The sequence below is a fragment of the Falco biarmicus genome, chromosome W (genome assembly GCF_023638135.1).
Source record: "Falco biarmicus isolate bFalBia1 chromosome W, bFalBia1.pri, whole genome shotgun sequence".
NCBI classification, from domain to species: domain Eukaryota; kingdom Metazoa; phylum Chordata; class Aves; order Falconiformes; family Falconidae; genus Falco; species Falco biarmicus.
The window spans coordinates 17,621,140-17,646,219 of NC_079310.1; the positions used below are offsets into that span (position 1 = coordinate 17,621,140).

Consider the following 25,080-nt stretch of genomic DNA (forward strand, 5'->3'; position numbering starts at 1 on the left):
GAGACACCTGCTAAACTCTTTCTTGTTTTATAACTTTCAGCAATTTATCCTGCCACATGACAGGGCAAAATGCATTCTACTAAGCAATAAAACTCCTAAGCAGTACTTTGGAACTGAACACAATATAGGATTTCTCCAATAAAAATTGCTAATACTGACACAGTTATTGGAACATTACATCATAAACCATATAACCTGAGGAGCTAACTCAATGGCTATTAGTTCTTTAAACTTTTTGCTGAAACATGCTTGCATCCAACAATCAAAGTAATAAAAATTCTACTGCTTTTATCAACTTCCCAAAACAACACACATTATCATTTCCTGTATTGTTTTGGGGATGCTGGAAACTAGATACAAGATTTCAAAGATTTTCAATTAAATTCAAAATAATAAACATTCTAACTTCCCTTCTAATCTGAAAATTTCCAAGAAAGTTTACATCCTCTGAAGTGGTGCCAAACAAAAACTTCTGCTAATAACTTATTACAACACTTCAGAAACCTAGATACAGGATTCCCTACCACTTGTTCAATATTAAGATACACATTGTGCCAATTTCTTAACAACATAAACAAGTGTTAAATTTATGTGTAACAGCAAAAGCTTATCTTTCCTGGGATTCTTGTAAATAAAAAACTCACTATAAAATGTTGTTATTACTGGTATATTGGACCATATATTGAGAGAGATCAATTTTATTCTTGAGAATGTAACTGTCAACTTGCATGCATGTATACTAAGAGCATCATCTTTCACTTCCCATTCTCTCTCCTTTAAGATCCAAAGTACTTGTGAACAGCAGTTGAATCTCATCTTGCACGAGGCTAAAGAGAAAAGGATCTCAAGTCTCAGTCTGCTGGTACTACCAAAACACAAGTAAATTGTTTATATTTTCTGTAGTTTTAACATATTCTACTTAAATAAATCATAACATCAGCACACTGTAAACAGTTTGACACTGCAAGGCATTCTTCACCCTTGCCACCACTTCTACCTTTTTTTTTTTGGTGGTGGTGGTTTCTTTGGAGGGGGTGAGGTAAGCATGCAGTGAAGGATGGAGAGACAAACAAAAAAAAGCTGAGAAAAGTTTACAATAAATCTAGTCCAACACTCATGATTTGCATACCTCTTCCATCTGCTTCCATATACTCTCACATTCATCCAAGAGTTCTTCCTTGGTATCTACAGGACAAACTGTAGTATCTTGGTATCTACAGGACAAATTGATGATTTCTGGTAATTTTTCAGCCTATTAACAAGCAAATAGAACAGTTACCATGTAGATCTACAATAAATATTAATGAGTTACTGAATCATACCTGCTGCTTTAGGTCAAATATGTAACAGAACAATTGCTTTGAATCCTAAGTTTTTAGTTAAGTCTATATTTCTAGATAGTGCCCAATCATTCAGTAAGACCAGATAACCATATTATTATAGTAAAATTTGAAGACACTGATAACTTTTTTTATTGAATTACAAAGTCCTAAATTTTCAAAACTGCTCTAATCATCTATACTTTTGTTTTTTATTTTCTGACAATTTTATTAAAGGAACAATGAGAGAATAAATACACATCTACAAAGCCATGCTTTACTTCCATATATATGCATAGTTCTTAAGCATAGTTTCTTCTAATCTGTCTTCTAATAAATGCCCTAATATATTTCTCCTTATGATAACTTCCATTTGTTAATCAAAGACTCCAAATTCAAGTGTCCTGGAGGTTACTAGAAAAACAAATAACAATATGCAGGCAACCAAGTAAAGAGGGCACCAGGATGAAGCTGAGAAAAGCTGCTTCCCAAAGAAACTCAACAGTCAGGAAACTGTGGAGCAGGTATTCGTTTATTCAGCGCTGGGCACAAGGGGGATAGTTCCTCCTAGCTCACGCTCTGGCTCTCAAGTTACTTCTTTATATGCGTACAGTTGCATTAATATTCAATACATTTCCTAGAACAGGCGGTGCTTATGCAAATTATTTACATCTTGCATAACAGTCTCTATTACTCATGCACAATCTCTTTTGGGTGGTTGTCCTCAACCTCCTGGTGGTCAATAGGGATGAAGGCCATATGTCTTTCTCATCTTGAACTTTTCACCTCTACTTCCTTGTGCATGCTCTCTATTCATTTTCACTGTTGCTAGACCACAAAACTGGTTAAGGCTGGTGCACATCCCAATAGCTGCTTCTCATCCCAATAGCTGCTTTTCTTAAGCTCTCTGGCTGTTCAGTTATCTATTTGCTCACAGTTACAGAACTTAAAATGTTTTTTTACTGCAATGAGCTTCTACTTTCCTTGTTATCAATTTACTGCAAAAAGTTTTTACTTTCTTTGTTATCAAGGACAGCTAAGAGAAAACCATCACAGGTTGAATTAAAAAGTTTGAGAAACTGTTGGGTCAAATACAAACAAATACAAATTCAGAAATGTAATCCTAGTTAAATCTATAGAGATGCATAAATGGCAACAGCAATTAAGAGGGGAAAAAAACAGAAGGGTAAAAATGGCACTCAAAGGGAATTTTTTTTTTTTTTACAGTAAAACAATCAACAGAAGAAATTCCCTAACTGTGCAAGATGCAGGAAGCCTTTAAAAATAATTAAATGGATCACTAAGCCCACCAAATAGGTAGAGATTGCAAGGTGACATTAAAAAAGATACATATCTAAAGAAAAATACACCTCTGCTTTCTTAATGATGCGTGAATTCCTAAGTAAATCTTTTGTTCATTTTCAGAACAAAAATGAGGCATCAGATAAAAATATGTTGAACAAACAAATAATTTAAAAGGAGTGAAATATTCAACTAGTCTTTTCAAAGTTCAAGTATGCCATAGTAGAGCAGCTAAGGAAAAAAATATCAGAATGTCTCACTGAACACTGGAACTATTCTAGAGAACTGAAAAGTAGCAATACTTCTACTAAGCCTTCCTGGCAAATTTGTTGCATCAATAATTAAAAACAGAACACTAGAAAGTCTGGATTACCATGATCTGATAAGGTCTGACAAGCACAGTTTTTGCAAAGGAAAATCATTATCTTAAGAGTCTTGGAATGTCTTCATAACATAAAAGAGAACTAGTTCACATAATTTAAGACTTCTGAAATGCCTCCAGCAAAGTCCCCCACAGAATGCTAATAAAGAAACTAAGCAGTCTTGAGATGCAATGTACTTTTTTTCCTCAGACCAAAAACTGGCAAGACTACAAACAAAAAGGCCTGAACAGATAATTGGCAAAAAAAGCTCAGCAACAGAGCTGAGCACCTAATCAAAAACAACCAACAAAAAACCCCAAACCAAAAATATAAACTCCAGAAATTGGAAAGGTGTTTTGGGGTGGAACAAAAAGTCCTATCCCCTTATCCCCCACTCCCAATAATACAATTGCAAGTTTAGTTTGCAAAAGAATAATAAATTTTAAAAAATCCTCCTAAGGGGAAAAACGTTTTTCTTTCATGGTTTCAGAATTTCTATAAAGTTCTCACTTTTCACTCATGGATAAGTAATATCAACAAGAAGTGTAGAAATGGCACATTGTATTCGTCAGAACCAGAAGAGACCACAAAATTGAATAGAGCTCTATACTAGGCAAGGGAATAGGTAAGCTTTATGGGAAGTGTCTCATATCAACCTATACAAACTGATCAACTACTGGAAGAAATTCAGAGATGAGAAAGTAACAGCAGCCCTGGTGTCACTGAAATTTGGAATAAGAAACTCCTTAACACCAGAGTAGCATAAAGAATCAGGCATTCCTTCATTGCAGCGCTGGATGCACGGGGGATTGCTCCACCTAACATGCATGCTGTATGTTTCATTCAAGCAAAATAATATAGTCCACACATATGTTTATGCATTACACCTCTGGGGGAAATCATAAATATTCATTCAATAGGCAGCACTACATTAATTAAACATTGCACATGCTCCTTACGGGTATTTTAGAGTCTTCAAAGGAGTCTCAAATAGTCGACCCTATAGTTACAGCTGACCAAACATTGAACCTCAATTTACTTCCCTTATATAGAGGGTCTATGTTTGTTTCACTAGTTACCTATACAACAGTCTCCTCAGCGACCACAAGTTTTAGATGACTCTTTTCCTTTTGGCATGAAATTACACAACTAAGGTTGGTTAGCAATCTCTCCATAGTGATTATACTGAAACAAACAATAATGCATGGTAACAATATAGTTGCAAAGCTAAAACAAACTATAATACATGGTAACACTGGGAAAACCAATAGGAAAAAAAAGACTGAAAACCGGGAGTTCACCTTAGGAAGGAGAGTAATAAAATCAAGATACAAATAACATCACAAAAAAAGGTTAGACAGGGAGCTCCCATTCCCCCTAATATAAACCCCAGAACTACAGCCAGCAACATAGGAAGGGAAATTATGACTTGTACGCTAGGGCTAAGTCTATCCTTTTCCCACACAGGAACAAGCGGACATAGCCGCAGGGGCCAGCCCACTCCAGCCCCAGCATCCCCACAGGCCTAATGGCCACAAGCCCCCCCTCCATGAGCAAGGAGCTGCTCCACTCAGTCGCCAAAACCTGGGAGCTCCCCTAGGGCCGGCAGCAACACTCAGGGCACCGAGGAGCAGAGGTCCATGACTGCCCTTGCTCTTGTCCCACCCATTATCATAGCAGTTCCACTCAGTTCAGCCTGGCCCACGTCCCCGTCTGGTCTGCGTTCACTCCATGCTCACTAGCTGTGCTGCAGGCAAAAAAGAGGAGAGGTAACAGGAAGAGTGGAGCCTTCACCCACCTGCCTCTTCTCTAAGTCATGGGTCTGTGAGGCGTCTGTGGTGCTGCCTTGGGCTGAGTCCTGAGCGTTGGGTTCACGTTGGGGTTGCAAGCCCCACGAGGAACGGGAGCAGTCCCGGGGCGAGGGTGCCTGGCAGCTGGAGCACCCTTGCACTGTTTCCCACTCCCTGAGGTGGAGGGGAAGGGAGGGTGTACGGGTGGGCATGTTCATGTTCAGGTGGAAATTTGTTGCCTGAAGTGGTGTTTCATACATAAAATGACTGAGCTTTCTGTGGAGCTGGGGATGGTCGTGTGTGTTTCTTGGATGCAGTTGGTTACTGAGCAGAATTATAGGCCAGGGACACCATACTTCCTCAGGAAGACACCCTTGGGCTAAGAGGCACTGTTTTGCAGCGTTTGTATTGCTGAAGTGGTACTGCTTATAGCCATGGAATTAACTGTCTTCCAGATCGCTGCCCTAAGCTGGGGGAGTAGGAAAAGATTCTAGGCTGTATTTTGACATATGGTATTGATATGTCCAGCAACCCAACTCTGTGGGTATGATTGTAATGCAAATGTGAGTTTACCACTGTTCAACAGATGCAAGCCTGCCAGTTCAGTAACAAATGCTATTGCACAGGTATTAGCAGTTAGGATGTAAAAATCAGACAAAACCAGAAAAACAGATTAGTTTAGGTGGGCCAGTTGAAAACTGAAATAGGTAGATACCAATACTTAGAATTTAAGTTATGATACTTGAGTAGGACCTTGAATCTCTTAACAACAGGGATACATTTGTTTTTGGAAGAAAATGTGATGTAGTTGATCTTCTCTTTTCTGGAAGTACCTTAAAAAATGTTGTGATTAAATTCTTTGTATATATTCAGAAAGCCAAGGTAATAGTTGCTTTAAAAGGCAGTGTAAGAAACAAACAAACAGATATTGGCTTTTCTCTAAGTGCTGTGCTGGACAGATAACAAGCTGTCCTCCTTGGGTCAAAAATTCACCGTGAGGAAGACATCTGACTTCATCCCTGCACAACCACTGGTGGACCCCAACGACCAAAAGGCGCAAGCGCAACAGGGGTGGAGTTATTTAAATCATTTCAAGGAATATTGTAAATAGTTATGAGAAAATAATGAATATGTATATGGCTGATGCAACCTTGATGGTATAAGTAGATCATATTTGAACTCGTTTGACAAGCCTCTGACTAGACTCACGCGCCCAGCGCCGTGGTTTTTGCTCTTTGACTTTGCCTCACAATAAAGAATTCCAAACCGGCCTTTAGTGGGTCAGGTATTTATAACAGGCAGCATCTGTATGGGTGAAAGCAGAGTTTGAGTGGCTTTAGTCTACCAAGAATCTAGAGGTCTGAGCACAAAGCCACGGTGGAAACTCCTTTTATTATGTTTGCACAAATTCTAGCATATTCTTGACTAAAGTGGGAGTAAGCTATTCAAGGGTAATTAAGGGACAACAGAAGCTAGATGCACCTTTACGGGAAAAAAAATCATTATTTTTCTTCTTATTCTGTTTAGTCCTTGAATTTGACCATGTTTATCTTGAAAAGCTACCATGTCCTTCAATGTATGAATGCAGTTACATGCACAGAGATGTCATTACACATGTAGCATGTACTGTATTTTCCACACACACATTGTATCTCATTGTCAGAGATGTATTTTTATATATGCAAGGAAGTTTTCATTGTAGAAGTTCAGTAATGGAAAGTTATTATGTCCAGAGGTGGTATTTAAATTTTTTTTGAAAACTAAGTGCAGAGGAAAGGGCGTATTGATAAGCAATATAAAAATTGTTTAAATAGACTAAAAGGGGTTCTTAAAATCCTTATTGCAGTGTGTGATATTTACAGTAATAAGAGAAACTGTGTCTGAACAAAATATGATTCAGCAGAACTGCACAGATTGAGGAGATAGCTTTCTTCTCTTTAGATATATAGATATATATGTATGTCAAAAAAGGTAGAGAAACCGGTTTAGACCTCTGTAGGTTTTTTCCCTGTGGAATATTGAAGTGAAGGATGTCCCTTTCCTGTGTCTTAATAGTATGTTTACTTTTTTTAATAGGTGATATTGAGAGTATTGCTGTTAGTTCAGAGGGGGCATTATTATGTTCAGTTTGAGATGACAAAGCAATGAAGGTGTTTGTTTGATGTAGTCAACTTTGATACGATCAACATGCTGGAACAGGTAAATTACTTAGTTCTTGAAAATGTTTGTTTAGGATTATAAATGAGGGTTATTTTGCATAAGAGGTAAGTAAATACCTTGTTTTATTTGAGGCTTTTTTCCCCCCTAATCAGATGAAGCTGAGTAAGTTGCATTGTCCAAAATGCATCCAGTGGTGTAAGAGTCGGTCCAAAGAGAATGATATTGTCTCAACATTGCCAACAGAGACCTGGAGATGGAATGTGGTCCTCATGGACACCAAAACGCAAAGACCCTGGGAAGGAGAACTACATGGTACAAGGAGTACTATGCCGTTCCCTGTTACCTGGGACTGAAAGGAACAACTACAATAAGCCCGCATAACCGCTGTCCAGAAGATGGATCATAACCACTGTCATAGCAGCGAACCAGAAAAACTTAAACTTCAGGTGAACTTTCTTCATTATAATACAAAACCACACCTCTTGGTCTGAAGCTACCCGCCTCTAAGGCAAACCACACCTCGGGCACTCCTCTTTGGACATGCGTGGTAACCTTGCTCGAGAAGGTGGAGACTGGCAACAATCCATGGGCCAGAGGAGGAGCAAGGTGTGTTGCTTGGTATAAAAGATGGCTCCTTAGCAACCGAACTTTGGAGATCTTCCCCACCAAGGATCACGATGATTGGAACGACCAGCGGGACGCTGCCTGGACCTGGGACCATAGGGGTGCCTTGGACCCATGGTGGTAGCTATAATCCTCTTTTTCTTTTTCTTTCTTCTTACTTTACCTTTCTTCGCTTCCTATCACTCTATCTATCGCATGCCGCTTTACAGGCAAACAATAAAGTTGCGCTGTTTGATCAAAGCATAACCCCTTGGCGTGGTTGCCTTGATTTTTTGCGCTTTGAGATCATAGTAAACGAACCATCACGAGTCCACTGAGTGGACCATGACAAGTGGCTGGAGATTCCCTGACTGAATAGAAAAAATTATGACTCTGTATGCACAATACATATGAGTGGAGTAGGTCAATGCCTTTCCTCAGTGTCAAATATTATGCACAAAGTTGCGGTGTTTCTCAAAATACTTAGTTAGGCATAATATTTCTTCTATTGTTTGGCACTGAATTTAAAAATTATAGCCAAATAATAATTTCACTAGACAAAGAACTTGGCCTGTATGTATTGTCTTATTTGTTGTCATAAGGATAGCGGTTTTCTTCTGTTGGAAAGAACATTTTTTTCCTTAGCCTTGCTATTGTAGGATTTTGTAGCTAAATAATCTGGGAGAAATAGGAATGGATATTATTGGAATTATAACAATACCAGAGGAAAACAAGCCCCACGCTGTTACAAGAGTGAGTTTGGAGAGTAGGAGGATCAATGAATGCTATACCAAGATTGGTAGAAATACTTATGTTTCCACAAGCCTTTTAAAATTGTAAAACATTTATTCCACACAGTAGGCTATTTGTTGGTTAATTTTCAAACTGATTAAAAGTATAAACAAAACAAAACAAAAACCCCCACGCTTTTCAGAATGCCTATAAAAATGCTTATGTTAGCTGCTTTGTTGGTTATAGTTTTAGTGACATCCTCCAGATAATGCCCATAGGAATTGATTCCCTCTTGGCTGTGTGCTGTGGAAAAATTCTGATTAGCCTTAGTCTTTTGTTTTGCTGTTTTTTTCTACTTGGCAGCCCTGTATTGTCACTACAAAATTGGTAAAATTATAGGATGAAATAAAATTCATCTAATATTAAAAAACCCACTTAATTTGACATTACAATAGAAGGTGCATTTTTCCCTGTTTGAGGATTCAGGAAAAAACTGAGGTAGAATTTAAATCCATTTTGCTTCAGGGATGCCCTGAATACTACCTACAACAATTGTCTATATGTCCTCTGATTTATCTTTGAATAGGTGGGTGGGTTTTTTCAACCTTAATAATCTAGACCATCCTCTCCCCATATTTTTTTTCCAGAGATGATTTGGTTTGACCTGGAGTGAACTCTTTAATGAGGAAAAGTATACAGCTGTAATATAAGCATTGTCCCGAATAGCCTTATAAAAATTAATGGTTTTTGTTCTATCTTTTGCATTACTGTTTATTGAACAGATAGTTTCTGTTGACCTGCCTGAGAGTTTTTTCATGGCTGTTTGCTTGGGCTTGCAATGATTAATGTAGAATCGTAAGTTGTGTATGATCCTTTCAGCTCACATTATCTTGTGTTGCTTGCTTTGATAGGTATATGCAAATAATGTTGCATGGTTGATTAGCTTTGTCTCAAATTCTTCAGATTCTTTCAGTTTTAATTAATCTATACAGTGTGACTATCTGCAAATCCCTATGCTTTATGCTTCCATCAATGATCTGTAGAAGGGTGGCTATTTCTACAGAAACTTTGGATAATGATGCATAGATCAGTGGAACATCTTATTTATTTATTTGATCATATTCTTTCTAGGGAACCTGAGACAAAGTTCTGGTTATATTTCTCTGTTTGAGAATCTTTACCAGACAGGCATTGAAAATCCAAATTATTAGTCTGTCATCTGTCAGTCTCTCAGTATCTGTTAGTTTGATTTGTGAAAGGATACTAAATGCGAGTTTCCTATGGAGACTACTGTTTCTTTGTGGTCTGTCATTTAGTTTTCAAGTTCTGGTTCTCAGAATCTTTGGTTACAGACTTTTTTAAAAACAGACATAACTTCTCTTATCGACCATATCTCTGGCTTGTTTTATTTGTAGAGTATGTTTTTGCTAGCAGCAAATGGGTTCCTTCTTAAATGTATTCAGAACGCTTATTGAATATGGGGTGATTGTCTTAATTTTACTTGCATCTTTAATAATTTTTTTTTTTTTGCAAGACCTAGTTGTATTTTTCTGTAAGTATATGGCAAAGGTGTGGTTGTCTTCATCTTCACTGAACCATTAACTATTTAACGGGTAGAAGAGAAATGCTATTGAGTCACAGAAGTTGAGTAGTAATCTTTAATGCCATTGGTGCTATTTAGCTGGATTTCCATCCTTATTCTTTTTTTATATCCACTTTTTCTTGCCTCTGCTTTCTGTCACAGCCTCTTTATGAAACAATATGGGAGCAACAAAAATTGTTGTACATCTACTGATTTGTGTTGCTTGGAAAAGCTTGGTTATAACACTGTTGAATTTTAGCCAAGACAGATAATAGCAAGACTAGTACACAAAGTTAAAAATTTGCTTCTGATATTTGATTTCAGGTTTATAATGTAACTATTCTTATCTAAGTAAAACCTGTTCTTATTTCTTTTTTTTTCTTCTTCTTTTCACTCTTTGTTGCAGCTACTACCCTGGCCAATGTGAATGGGTATATTGCCCTGGAGATGCCATATCTTCTGTTGCAACATTTGAGAAGAACACAGGAAAAATATTTGTATATGATGAATGAGGAAATAACCAGCCTCTTCATGTTTTTTATAAACTCCATATATTCTCTCTTTTTCAGATACAATTAAGCCCTGCCTACAAAGTAGTAGTGTCTTCTGCTAAATCTGGAATGATTGAGTACTGGACTGGTACTTCTCATGAATATAAATTTCCCAAGAATGTGAAGTGGGAGTATAAATCAGATATTGATCTATATGAATTTGCTAAATGCAAGGCTTACCCATCCAGTATAAATTTTCCTTTTTTTATTTTTTTTTTAATTTTTTTTTTTATGGGGAAGGTCATTAAAGTCTTTGATAAATCTCTGAGTGTGACTTTGGTCTTGCTTCTCTTTTTCTCTACTTATTTGAATTTATTCACTAGCATATTCATCTACATTATCATCTGTTTCTAAAGCTGAGCTTTATTGCTATATTTTTCTTGCAGAAAAGGTTTTACATGTTTTCTTCTTTGCTGCTTGTATTGCTTTGCCCCAAAATTAATTCTTACTAATTTATGTTAGTTATGCAGTTAAAACCAAGTTGTTGATTTTCATCTGTGTGTTCGTACTGCTAGATTCTTTTTAACTAGAAAGCAATTAGGGAAAACGCCCATTTCCAATAACATAATAATGAAAAGAATTAAATTTGTAATCTTCTAAGAACTTTTAGACAGTTACACACTTTTCTTTCTTTGCTTGAGCCTACTACTGCAACATGCCTATTAGGTCATTAAAATAAACTATTATTTGTATTTATTTTAATTCTTCAGATGAGTTTGAGTGGAGTAGTCTCACTTGATTTCTGTATTTTCTAAGCATGTGAATTGATGTTTTGCTGGGTCAAAAGTTTGAAATATGTTTATATAATAGTGACTGGTTTTTTTCTTTAGATGAGGCAGCAACTACCAGACATGGAGTCTGGCTGATGCATGGCAGCTGAGCATGAGCTGGAGAAAGTGGACACAGTAAGATTAATTAATATAATTTTTGATGAAACTGGACGCTTCATTCTCTATGGGACAGTGTTGGGCATTAAGGTCATAAATGTAGAGACTAACAGATAAGTTCCAGTGAGATATATGGGGATAAATATATTTGTTTCAAAGTCTATATTCAGTTAAATTTACAGTATATTTAAAACTTGATATGACTGTGGGTGTCTCTAATATTTTTTGTTGTTATTTAGAAGCCTTAAATTAGACTGTAGATAAGATGTTCCCATGCTTATTAATGAGTCATTGCAGTTTAAAGCTTAGTAAAATGAGGAGAAAATATGGCAAGCATATTTGTATTAAAAATGTGTCATTGATTCATCTCTGGCTAACTGGATGTAATAACAAAGTAAATGTGGATCACATGGTTGGGATTTTATTGGGTAGGAGGCTGACTAGTAAATTATGTAGCAAGTCTGAATAGAGAAGCATTATAAAACCAATTAGTAAAAATTATTTTGAGAGGCTTTTGGAATTTTGCTTTGAGTCTCTTGCAGTCAGAAAGGAGACATTCTCTGACTGAGCAGCTAACAGTAGTTCCAACTTTTTACATCTTGTAATTCAGATATATTCATATCTTGGGAAAACAAGAGAACATCAGAGTGATGCAACTAGCTTTGTTCCAAGAAGTAGCAAAGAAACATTGTGCTGTAATCACTATAGAGATGAAGGCATCTGAAAGCCCTGTTCTCCAAAATATCCAGGCAGATGACAGTAATTTGCATGGCTTTTTAAAAAAATAGATTTTACATGTTGTATGTGGTTTCTCTTTAAGTAACTCCATTTTTGTATTGATGTTTTTTCTGTATTATTTTTTAATTTCCTCCTTGGGCATTTCCAGCTTTTTGTCTTGTTTGCAAATGCAACTTTTCCAGAGGCATCCCTTTAAATTGCAAGTATTTTCTAGAATGTTTAGCTTGAACAAGCATAAATTGACTAGGAATAGCTTTGTAGTCTTTATTTTTTTCACTGTTGCTCAAGCAGTTAAAAAAACTTGGTATATTTTTGGCTAAATTATAGTTCTCTGAGAAGGATATAGGCTTTTGTTCTAGATTAAGAATCTTAAAGAAGAAAAAAAACAACCAACAAAAAAACCCAAACCCTAAGCAGATCTTATACTGTTAAAGAAACAATAATTAACTGTATGTATAAAATATATAATAAAAATAATTAAATTTGGAGTAGCATCAGGACTCAGTAGAACTAAGTGCATTATGGGTAAGCAATAGACAGGAGTCTTCTTCCTACTCACAATTTAGATTTTAGATGAGATGCAATGAATAAGCCAAAGAGACAAGTAATTCTGGAGTAGCTATTAGTTGATATGGGATGTAATCACCATGGAGGTTAGAGGTCAGTCTGTCTGTTGTTACTTGTGCTTGAATTTGAATGTGTTTTCAGTTGGAGCAAGATAGTACACTTTCTAAACCTTTGTGTGGTTAGTATATAATGGAATATACCATTTTGAACAATTTGACAAGTAAGGAAGAAAAGTTAGACAAACTCTAGAAACATTACTCACTGTTAGAGAAAACATGACTATATGGCAAATGAACGCATGCAGAAAATTAGTGATTGTCTTGATACATAAGTGTACTCACTTATGTGGATGCTTGTGTACTCTGATATTTATTGTATGGCTTCCTCCTTTAAGTAGTACTATAAAAATTTAATTTCTGAGATTTCTCCTGTTTTTAGTTAAATTTGCTTTTTTTTCTATAGTTTTTTATTAATGCAATATTGGAATAAGAGGATTTAGTTTGACTTTGCAGTGAAATCAAAAGTTTTGTGATGAAACCTGCCCATTTTTTCTGAATTGAATGCACTGACATTCTCCACTCCTTTTTAAAGAAAATATGCTGAATTACTGTGGGCTTTCTGTTGAAAAGGGGAAAAAGTTTAGAAGATAACAGAGATTATAAAAAGTTAATTGGATTCACATGCAATTGCATTGCAATTTGTGACTGGAAATGCTGATAACACACAACACTGAAATCCAAGGATACTATCTATGAATTCTCTGCCCACATTTCAAATCTAGTGGGTGTTTAGCAGGTTGAATAATCACACTGATGTCTCAGGCATGGAGCAGTATGTAATACAAGGAAAAAAGAAAACCAATTACCTTCTTTTGTTCTTCAGTTTGTATCTTCTGGTTCACATTTAGTGAAGAGTGCAGATTCTGACAGAGATGTATTTAATGAGAAACCTTCTAAAGAAGAGGTCATGGCAGCTACTCAGGCAGAAGGGCCCAAAAGAGTTTCAGACGGTGCCATCATCCACAGAAGCATGGGAGATATTAATATCAAACTTTTTCCTGTTGAGTATGTACCTGGTAGCTTTTCTGTTATTCTGTTTTTCTTTCCTCCTATGTTTTTTTTGGTGGCAGTATCCAAGATTTACGTTCCAAGCAAGGAATAGTTCTTCCCCTTTTTCTAATGTCCTTGTTTCCTGACAGTTTCTTAATGTATCAAGCTAGGAATGTAACTATTGACAAACACAAATAGAGTAAAAATAGGTCTAAGTAACAGTAGGGACACAGTTTTGGTTTTTTTAATTATTTTGGGTTTTTTTCTAAAATTATTGCTTCAGGGGGCTTATTCTTTTCTTAACTTTTGATCTTTCTCTAAATTGTAAATGTGGATAGGTCATGATGCTCTTCTGTGTAAGCTACATATTATTGTAAAGCAATGCTGTTGGATTCCATCTTGAAAGAGAATGATGTTGGCCGCAGCAGTAGTAGATTTGGGAGTAGATCTGTGTAAGCCAGAGGAGTAGTAGAGCTTGCAACTTCCAAATGTGGCCATCATGCTACATTTTATGTTATTGCAGCCCCTTCAAGACCAATGTAAAATTTATACCAGTGTATAACATTTAGTACTGTGTATATCCAAAAACAGGTATATAATTGAAAAGTTTTATGCATGACTATTGGTAAAGTTCTTGTATCAGTATCTCTCCTTTGTGATGTTACTAAATGCAAAGATTTTGTTGTGAGACAGTAGATTTATATATTATTGCTATACATTGAAACTTGAACCATTTAAGTGCAGTCCATGTTTCTTCAAAAACAAGTTCATGTTTTCTCAGAAACACAGGCAAAGCAACACAACCTCAATTCTACCCTGTAGGGCTGCTAGTCTTTCATTGCTCTCTTCACCAATGTCTCTTTGCATCAAGCCCTAGTTCCTGGAATTCATAACGGTAATATGTAGGTTGCAGTAATGGTACAGCCCTTACCAGTGAGTGACAGGCCAAGCTACATTATTTCTGACATATATATATACTTTTTTTTTTAATTCTCATGCCAGCGTGCCAGTATATTTGCATGCATGGTATTGCTAGGTATTGCTAGGTGCTGCACTGCAATGTTTTGTATGCAATTTTAAATTAAATACAATATTAATAGTCTTGGTTATTGTTAGGTTTGTCCTTTCTTGTTCTAGTATTTCCTCCCAGCTGAGCTTTGAAATGAAAATCTCTAAAATGAATGTGATGAAAAATTAGAGCATAGAGGATGTGGCTTTGTATGCCCTTTAAAACTTTGGCCATATGCTTATGGAGTAAAGTTGTGAATGACTACTTTTATACTGCTCAGCAGGAACTGGGATTATAATCTTGTCTGTTCCATTAGTTATGCCATTGGTGCTCTATTTCATGAGATACTTTAGAATATCACTAAACCCAAGCTAATGTTCCTTGCCACAGCTAAAGTAACTGTAGCTATGGACTCTGGCTATTTTCTAGTTTTCTGGGAAAATGTGTGTGACTGCATAAACCTGTCTATGTAGATCTACTCTGGCTACTAATCCATTTTCTAAAACCAGTGGAAAAGAAATCACAAAGAATTTTCACTCTGGTAGCAAATCTCTCAGAAGTAAAATAAAATAAAAAAAAATAGAATCAAGTCACAAACATAAATGGGTTGTTTGGTTTGGTTGGGTGTTTTTCCCTTTTCATTCTATCAATGGTAATATTCTACCTCTTCACCCTGATTCCAAACAATGTTTGTCAGTAGTTTCAGAAGAGGATAATTGACTCTGCTGACTGCAAAATTGTTCTATAATTTAAAATATTGTATTTTTAGTATTTTACTTCTTGTATGCAGCACTGGATATCTTACATATATAGCTTAATAGAATTATAGAGGTAAAAGAATGAACACCTTTCTGGTTATGGAGCATAGATTCCTTAATTGGTTTTGTAAATATACAATATGTAATTAAAAAGCTGGAGAAGGAACATTTAATCACTGGTGCCTTGAGCTAGGCTTTGAGGAAATAGATTTGGATCCTGACCCTGTTGCTCCCTAACCTTGTTGCTCCCTTCCTGTGTAATCATGCAACTTAGTACTCCTCTCAAGATATTACTTCCAGCTCAGTTTGAGGAGATGGGGGTTTGGTTTTTTCCTTATTTGATGAAAGCCCTTTTTACAGTGTGCTGAAAAATTTCTCAGTACAACAGGATCTGAGTCTCAACTAAAATCTTTATGGTCTTGATACAATACAACTAAATATTTATTGTAGCCTGAATTTTCTGTTACATGATTTTAGGTGCCCCAAAACAGTGGAAAACTTGTGTGTGCACAGCAGAAATTATTATTACAATGGACACACATTTCATTATATCATCAAGGTAACTTGTAAAAAAAGTTAATTTCTTTGTTGGTTTAAATAATGTACCTTTTTGGTCAGTCCTCTCTTAACCCTTTACATTTACCTTTTGCACAAAGGATTTCTGGAATGGCTTCTGAGTTCCCTGTAAAGTCTGAACAGCTCTGAGGTTCTAAAGAACTTTATCACTTAATGAAGTTGTTGTCGGTTGCAGGACAACTATTAAGGTGGAAGAGATCTGAAAATTAAGAGAAAGATTAATTTGGCAATCCTAATTGAATTAGGACTTCATTTCATGTCAGAATGGCATTTCATGTGAGGCTTCTTATTTCTGTTCTACCAGAATCAAGTTGATACAGCCTAAGTGTTTGCAGAAGGTACAGATAGTCAGGTTTCTGTCCTTCACTAGCAGGAACAGTGAGTAATCTCTTTTTACAAGTACTTGATTTTCACTTAAGGAAGCCTCAAATGCTTTGTCCCTTATGTAAAGAACAGATATATTGAAAATTGCCTTAAACATTGCTTGGCGCACAAATTCAAGTGGAACTGGTGCAAAAAGCAGTTCTGCTCAGATTGGAGAGGAACTGAAACGAGCTGTTGCAGCAAAGTGAGCTGCTGTTGCCTAACTTGGTAACCACAAGGTGGTACAGGATGGAATGGCTTTAGGTCTCACAAAGGTGAGATCTAGCTAGCACTTCCTGGAAGAAACTGCTGTGGTAACATAAGGCAACTGCAGAAGAATGGCTGCAGAAGCATGGCTTTAGAATCTCTGAAGATCTGCACAATCCAGGCCTGGTATTAGAATAGGCCTGTAATCAGAATTGTACTGAAGTTGCTGTGCTGAAGTTAACAAGAAAGGTAGCCTTGAGCTATTCTTGAATCCTGAGACCAAGTAATTATGTTGTGCCAACAGGCCGTGGCTCTAACAAGATACAGCTGCTGGGAAAGCAGGTGCAGGGCCAAGAAAGATAGGGAGCGGTATGGGAATATAGGGAGTAACAAACTACAAGGCTGAAGCATAGCAACACAATTAGCTACATGGATAGAATGCTTATTTTAGTCATGATAATTAGGGGTGTGAGAACCGCGCGCGTTTAGAGACTACTAACCAATTATATTTCTGCTTTACGAATATGCATGTGTATCGGTTCTATATAAGTGGCAACTACTCATGTGCACAGCAGGGGTTGCCTAAACCCCTCACGACCACTGATGAGGACCCCCTGCGACCACTGCTCACACGTTGAGCTTCCGTCAATGAAAGCTCAGGTGGGACCCCCACCACCAAGACAGCCAGGGTGAAGAGGACCAATTGGATGCTGCTGGATCCACAGATCCATGGGTGGTGATATCTCTCTTCTCTCTCTCTCTTCCTCTCCTCTCTCTCTTTTTATTGAATAGTGACCAGATCTAAGCAACAATGTGTGGCATGGGACTTGCTTATCCAGTTAAAGTAATTGCCGTTGAGCTATCATATCTATGTCTTGTATTTTGTATTAATAAATCATAAAACTGGTTGGCTGGCGTTGTTTCACCTTAATTCAGTCCAAGGGTATCACGAACTTGGACGTTGGTCCCAAGGGGAGGGAGGTCGTCCTAAACGACTCCTTTCTGGTCGCAACACCTTAACTTATCCACAGCATTTTAACATATTTTGTTGAAAGGTATGATGTAAGTTTGAAAAAAAGGTCACTTGGCATAAAACATTTTTGTGTATTTATTTTATGTGATGCTGTAATAACATTTAATTTCTATGCAGGGTTTCATGATTCAGACTGGTGATCCAACCAGTACAGGAATGGGAGGTGAAAGTATTTGGGGAAGAGAATTTGAGGATGAGTTTCATTCAACTTCATTGAACAAATGGGGGTTGCGGTCAGTTCATCACACGTTGTCTCTGCTGCTCCTTCCTCCTCATGCTCTTCCTGTTTCAGCATGGAACCCCTCCCACAGGAGACAGTCCTTCACAAGCTTCACAAATATGGGTCCTTCCCACAGGGTGCAGTTCTTGTAACTGCTGGAGAAGTTTGCGTCCTTTCCACATGGTGCAGTCCTTCAGGAACAGACTTCTCCAGCGTGTCCCTCCCACGGGGGTCACAGGTCCTGCCATGAGCCTGCTCCAGCATGGGCTCCTCTCTCCACAGGGTCACAGCCTCCTTTGGGCATCCACCTGCTTCAGCATGGGGTCCTCCACAGGCTGCAGGTTGATATCTGCTCTACCATGGACCTCCATGGGCTACAGGGGGACAGTCTGCCTCACTGTTGCAGATTGTCTTAAAGTTTTACTGAATCTTTCTATATTTTGTGTTTATTTGTGAAACAGTTAACTATAGGAACATCTTGATTTTAAGAAGCCAGCCTCTACATTAGCATTATGTTAACACTTATTAACTAATGATGTATAGGTTGTTGTGCTACTTGTCATTTGAGTCTGTGTTACTTGAAGTTCTTATTCTATAGACCATAACCAGAGCACCTGGGTTCTGTTGTGTATAGGATGAGTTATGGGACAGCTTGGCAAGGCCAATATCCAGCTGTCCCACTTGGCAACAAAACTTACTTTTAAGGTGTCCTGAAGTTAACTACCTTCACTATAATACTAAAGAACACATCCACAGGTCAAGAAGACCCTTGCCCAGGTGAAGACCCTTCCTCTGCGCAAGCATAGTAACAGAAGAGGATGACACAGCAAATATTATATGTAAATTACTAACCAATAATTGTAACTGGGAGTGTATGACCTTGTAATTTTTGTGCATAAATGTAACAGTGAATTCTGCATAGGTGCGCTTGATTTGTGGAGATACCACTGAGCACCCAGTGCTTCAATAAATGAGTACCTGCTTATCTACTTCGTGTAGATGGGTTTTTCCTTCCCCACCTAACATCACCATGTTCTTCACCACGAGCTACAGAGAAATCTCTGCTCTGGTGTAGAGGAATGAAGCTGGGTTAATTAACATTGATAATATACAGCTGTGGGTTGGCTTCAGGGGCAGCAGGTTGGCCAATGTAGATAAGGTGCAGGTGTGGCTGGTTCTGTTAAGTGGTTGAGAGCCAATGAAGAGAGGGCAGCCGAGAAAGAAGCAGAGAGGGAATGTGTGCTTTAGATGAGGCAAGATGAGGAGAAGGCAGTAGAGGGACTGGCATGAAGAGTATGCTGGTATGAGATGGTAAAAGACTTTGTTGCAGCTTGATAGTTTGGAGAGTGCTGCGACATAAAACTAATGCATTCCACCCTTTGTCCCTAAAAATCATGTGTTTAAGGATTATATTTAAAATATGCATGTGGCCCAGTCTACAATCTTCACAAACTTTGCTTACATCAACAAAAAACTCCCCATGCCAAAATCAAAATCTCTCTACCCCTTGTCCCTTCACAATAATTACAACTGAAATTCCCCAGAATTATTCCTCTCACTAGCAATGTTTGGTCCGTGTTTTGCCAGTTACCTCTCCCAATTACTATCCTTATCTGAAATTCCTCACCCTCGAATTGGGTGACAAAAAGAACTGTGCTGGGTTGACCTTGGCTGCCCACCAAGCTGCTCTATCACTCTCCCTCCTTAGCAAGACAGGGCAGAGGGGGAGAAAATAAGATGAAAAAAAGCCTCAGGGGTCAAGATAAAGACATTTCAATAAAGAAAAGCAAAGAAAAACAAAAAAAAAATATTCTGTACTTCTCATCAGCAGGCAATGTCCAGCCATTTCCTGGCAAGTAAGGCCTCAGCACAAGTAGCAGTTGCTTCAGAAGACAAATATTCTAAAAAAGACTGCCCCCCCCCTTACATTTTATTGCAAAACAGACATCGTGTTGTATTGTTTTCCCGTAAGAGGGTTCATTACCTGGTGTGCAGCACCAGTTCACACACAAAGTCGAGGTATTCCTTATTTCCTAATTCTAGTTTGTGCAAAGTAGGGAGCTAAGTGGTGACCCACAAATGCCTAGCTCCCCAATTGTCTAAACTTTGCACTATTTATACAGTTTAGCATACAAAGACATCAGTCTTCACTGGTTACAAGTCAACCAACTACTTCATTACTTAGTACTCAGTTTCCCATTTGTCAAATAATTCTCTCACTTCTCGTTGATTAGTCTGCATGCTCAGTCTCAACTGCTCTTGGGTCTGGGGGAATTTTTGAGTCGGTGGTCAATGAGTCAGTTGACGAGATCTCCCCCTGCCGGAATTAGCTTTCCCCTAGTTTTGCTGAGCTCATTGCTTGTGGTAAGCTTCCTATCAGCTCATCTATCTTGTGGGGGTGTTTCCTTTGTGAAGTTCCTTTCTAAACAAAAGGATTTCTTGGTGCTTAAGGAAGCACTTAGCAGGACTTACAAAGTGCTTGTAACCTGAATTAACCCTTAACAACACATTCGCTCCAACTGTCTCAAAGTCAAACCACCAATACCACATTCAATTCCATCAACCACTCAATATCATATGGTATAGAATATCCCTTTGGTCACTTTGGGTCAGCTGTCCTGGCTATGTCTCCTCTCAAGATCTTGCCCACCCCCAGCCTACTGGCCTTTGGGGGTGAGGGGGAGAATGTTGGAGAGACAGCCTTGATGCTGTGGGAGCACTGCTCAGCAGTAGCCAAAACATTGGTGTGTTATCACCACCTTTCTAGCTACCAATACAAAGCACAGCACTATGAGGGCTGCTATGGGGAAAATTAGCTCCATCGCAGCCAGACCCAATACAATCATCCATCTACCATAATTTTGAAACTTAATAAGTTATATTAGTGCCTACATTAAGATTGCTAATTGGGCATACTATATGAATATGACTTTGAATTAAATAGTACTCAGGATAGCACTTAGAAATTCAACTGTGAAAATATCATGAAATAGATAGAAACAGCATTTCTGTGAACTATTACCCTTTAGAACAAACTGATATGGAGAAATAGTGTGAAATGGGGACAATGGACATCGATTGCGATATGTCTGCTCAAGGAATGTGGGTATGGTGACTGGTCATGGGTGCGGTGTCTGGTCACATAGGCACACAGCTTTGAGGAGACACCTACCCTTCTTCCTCTAACAAAGGGGCTATTTAAAAAAGAATGAGAAAAGGATGAGAGATATTCCAATGATATCTAGAGGGAGGGAGTGCTAAGTCTTCTTGCTGGAGAAGATCAGATGGTCACAAGAACATGAATCACCTACAAACCTGCAAGACCACCACATTCCAGGCAAAGGACTGATAAGCTAATTAACATACGAAGCGAGAGTAAGCGAGAGTAAGCGGGTTTAGGTAACGAATATGTATAGGCGTTAATTGAATATTCATTTGTTTTATTGTATAAATGTGAGATGGTTCGTCACTTCGGGCATGCATGCTTGTGGAGGAGCGATCCCCCGTGCATCTGCGCGCAATAAACATACCTACTTTATAACTTTTGAGTATAGAGTTTAATTCCGCACGTCAGTTTGGCGAGCCAGGCAGGAGGATTTCTGCTCGGCTGAGGGACCAGCTGCGGAGCAGACGCTCCTAGGCGCGCCCCGGGAGATTTCCTCGGAGGAGCCTCCTCTTCTCAGCTGTTCACCCGGGAGCAGAAGAGAAACCCCTGGATCCACGGATAAAACGGTATGTTTAGAAACGGGGCGGCTGGTGAGACGCACGGAGACGTCCGGCGCGCAGCGTAGTCCCCAGGAGGAAAGGTACCTTGGGAGGGGGTTTGCTGACCAAGGGGTGGCCGCTAGCGATCTTGAGGGCAGATCGAGCAAACCCGAGGTTACTGCCATTCCTAAAAGCCCGGAGGCCTCGTGACAGAAAGCGGGGGGCGGGACGGAATAAGGCGGAATTTCATAGTAACAAGAGGGACCTCATAGCAAAAGTAAAAGGGAAACTTTTGCGTCGGGGGAAAAAAAAAAAAAAAAAAAAGAAAAAGAAAAAAGGGGGAAGCTAAAAACTTCCTTTAGGTTGTCTTAAGAATTGGGGAATTCCTAGGACGTAACAACTGAAATAGCGCTCTGTTTCTTGTTTGTTCTATGTGTTGTCTTGTTACATGTTCAAAACTTGGAGTTATGAAATGTATGTTGAAAAATAATAATATTCTGGTAATTCTAGGCAAATAGTGGAAAACTTAACACTCTGCTTAAGACCAGGAAAAATTTGGCTTTTTGTTTGTTGTTTGTTTTTTGGCAATTGTTCATTGAAATGCATACTTTGTGAACTGTCAGTGTTCCTAAAAGTTGTACATAAGTGCACGGTACCGTATAACATACTGCTTGTGTGACTGAGGGCTGCCCAGAGAGTGTGAATGGTGTGATTGAGATGCACATTTTGATTTTCCGTGTATAGCTTAATTATTTTGACTGAGTGTGAGTGCAAGAGTGCTTGAGACACGCGTTTGAGTGCAAAACGAGTAAGGAGCTCTATCCGTGTTTCCGACCTTGGGTGGCTAAGGCGGCCGGAGAAAAACAAAGTAATTAAAATTGCGAAATGGGAAATGGAAGAAGTGAAAAATCACCCTTGGGCTGTATATTAAAACATTGGAGGGATATTGTAGGACAGGGTGGTACCGAAAATAGAAGGAAATTGGTTAAATATTGTAATCAGTGGTGGCCTTTGTATAAATTGGAGAGTGATGCAAAATGGCCTCAGGAGGGAGGAACGTTAGATTATAACACTCTCCTGCAATTAATGTTGTTTCTGAGAAGAGAGGGAAAATGGGACGAAGTATCGTATGCAGACATGTTCTTCGTCCTCCAGGACAAACCTGAGTGGCAAAAGGACTGTGGATTAGTACCCCCTCAGGATCCTATGGTACTAGCACAAGAAAGAGGGGATAGGAGGGAGCGTAAAGGAAGGTTGAAAAGATGTTGCTCAGCATGTAGTATTGGACAAAGGTGTATCAAATTAAACGGAGAACAAGAGCCCGAATTAAATGATTTATTCAATCCACCTTATAGAGTGGAGAGACAAGGTTCGGCCGGGGCTCCCAGTCCACCCCCAGGCAAACAAGAAGAAGAAATCCCACAAGTTATTTCTAAAGAAAGCCAAACACCCGCTCCCACACAAGGAAACACAAAACCCGCCATTACGGCTCCAAATAGTCCGGTGTCTTCACGCACCAGACAGAAGTCTATCTTACAGGCATCCCTCCGAGAAGCCGTAAATCTGGACGGAGGAGCAATGAAAATAAAAATTCCGTTCACGGGCGCTGATCTGAGAGAATGGAAAGAGGTTGCCCGAGAATACCGTAATGATCCGATAAAGACGGCACAAAATTTTAAATTTCTAATAAAACAGCACAATCCTGACTGGAGTGATATACAATTATTATTAGATTGTTTGACTGAAACTGAAAAGCAACTAGTCATAAAAACAGCGGGGGATCTCGCAAAGGAACACTATAATATAAAGGGAGATAATTATAGAGAATGGTTTCCTTTGTTGGACCCGGAATGGGACCCAAACCGCACCGCTGAAATGAAAAGATTACAGGCATACCAGGAATGGATATTCAGAGGAATGGAGAAAGCGATTCCTAGAACAATAAATTGGGCAGCGTTATACGAGGTTAGACAGGGTCCCTCTGAAACACCTTCAGAATTCTTAGACAGAATAAGAGATGTGATGCGCTGGCACACATCTCTGGACTCAAATTCAGAGGTAGGCGCACAGCAAGTAATATCCCTCTTTTTGGGACAATCACAGGGGGATATTAGGCGCAAGTTGCAAAAATTGAGACCTCCTGAAAATAGAGACTTGGAAAAATTAGTAGAGGAAGCATGGTGAATATTTAGTAATCGAGAAGAAGGTTACAAGTAGGACCAAAAGAAAATATTAGCAGTAGTAAGAGAGAATGAGAATCGGAAATCTAAAGTTAAATCAATGCGTGGGCTGACACCCCTGGGTAGGAATCAGTGTGCAATATGCAAAAGGACAGGACACTGGAAAAACGAATGCCCTGAACACCGACACCAAGAAAACACTAAATGGCGCAATGATCAAGGGAAAACAATAGCTCACATAGAAGAAGAAAATTGACTAGCCGAGCCATTAGTAAAAATAAAATTAGGAGAAGAACAGGAGGCGGTGGAATTTTTAATAGACACGGGAGCTACCTATTCGGTTTTGAACCAAGCTTTAATGCCTTTGGGAAATGATTATGTTTCAGTAAAAGGTGCAACTGGCCAAACTGAAAAGGCTTATTTTTGTAAATCTTTAAAATATAAGTTGGGAAAACAGACAGGGATACATAAATTCCTATTTATGCCAAATTCCCCAAAGGCCCTTCTTGGTAGGGACTTATTAGAACAATTAGAGGCAACAATCAAATTTTAAAAAGGGGAAGTTACTCCGGAGGTAAATGATCATCAATACATACAGGTTATGAGCCTATCTTTGGCCAGTACTCCTATAAAAAGGGAAATTGATACCAGAATTATTGATCAGGTATATCCCGGAGCATGGGCAATTGACATACCGGGACGTGCCAAGAATGCATCACCCGTAATAGTAAAACTAAAGGAAGGGCAGAGTGCGGTAAGAATTAAACAACACTCACTGAAAAGGGAAGATAGGGAAGGAATTTGTCCAAACATAGAGCGATTCATAGAACTGAAACTACTAAAAGAATGTGAGTCAGAATTTAACACACCTATCCTCCCAGTGAAAAAACCTGATGGGTCCTATAGGATAGTTCAAGACTTAAGGGCCATTAACAAAATAACAGAGGATCTGTATCCTGTAGTAGCTAACCCCTATACCTTACTAACCACCCTGACACCTGACCTAGCTTGGTTCACAGTTTTAGATTTAAAAGATGCCTTCTTTTGCCTCCCTCTCCATGAAGCCAGCCAAAGAATTTTTGCTTTTGAATGGGAAAATCCCAAAAGCGGTTGAAAGACCCAGCTCACATGGACGGTGTTGCCGCAGGGGTTTAAAAATAGCCCCACAATTTTTGGAAACCAATTAGCAAAGGATTTGGAGTTATGGGAACCACCGTCAGGAGAAGGGAAAGTGTTACAATATGTAGACGATCTTCTTATTGCAACCAGAACCGAAGAATCTTGTATTATTTGGACTGTGAGTCTGATGAACTTTCTGGGACTACAAGGATATCAGGTTTCTAAGAAGAAGGCACAGGTGGTGTTACAACAGGTCACATACCTAGGG

The 25,080-nt window shown here is 38.6% G+C and overlaps 1 protein-coding gene across 1 annotated transcript; it reads left to right on the forward strand.

The window, feature by feature from the left end:
• Window positions 1–7,473: 7,473 nt before the first annotated feature.
• On the forward strand, window positions 7,474–20,753 carry LOC130141910 (peptidylprolyl isomerase domain and WD repeat-containing protein 1-like). Its single transcript, XM_056323207.1, has 5 exons — window positions 7,474–7,539; window positions 10,420–10,521; window positions 13,476–13,657; window positions 15,887–15,968; window positions 17,706–20,753. The coding sequence occupies exons 1-5, from the start codon at window positions 7,474–7,476 to the stop codon at window positions 17,958–17,960; spliced, it is 687 nt and encodes a 228-aa protein (XP_056179182.1). The 3' UTR covers window positions 17,961–20,753.
• Window positions 20,754–25,080: the final 4,327 nt, after the last annotated feature.

Excerpts from the sequence above, each read along its gene's own strand:
- LOC130141910 (XM_056323207.1), top strand. The coding sequence starts at position 7,474 with ATGCGTGGTAACCTTGCTCGAGAAGGTGGAGACTGGCAACAATCCATG. Across the intron at positions 7,540-10,419 it reads TGGGCCAGAGGAGGAGCAAG|ATACAATTAAGCCCTGCCTA; the intron begins GTGTGTTGCTTG and ends TCTCTTTTTCAG. Across the intron at positions 10,522-13,475 it reads AATATAAATTTCCCAAGAAT|TTTGTATCTTCTGGTTCACA; the intron begins GTGAAGTGGGAG and ends TTTGTTCTTCAG.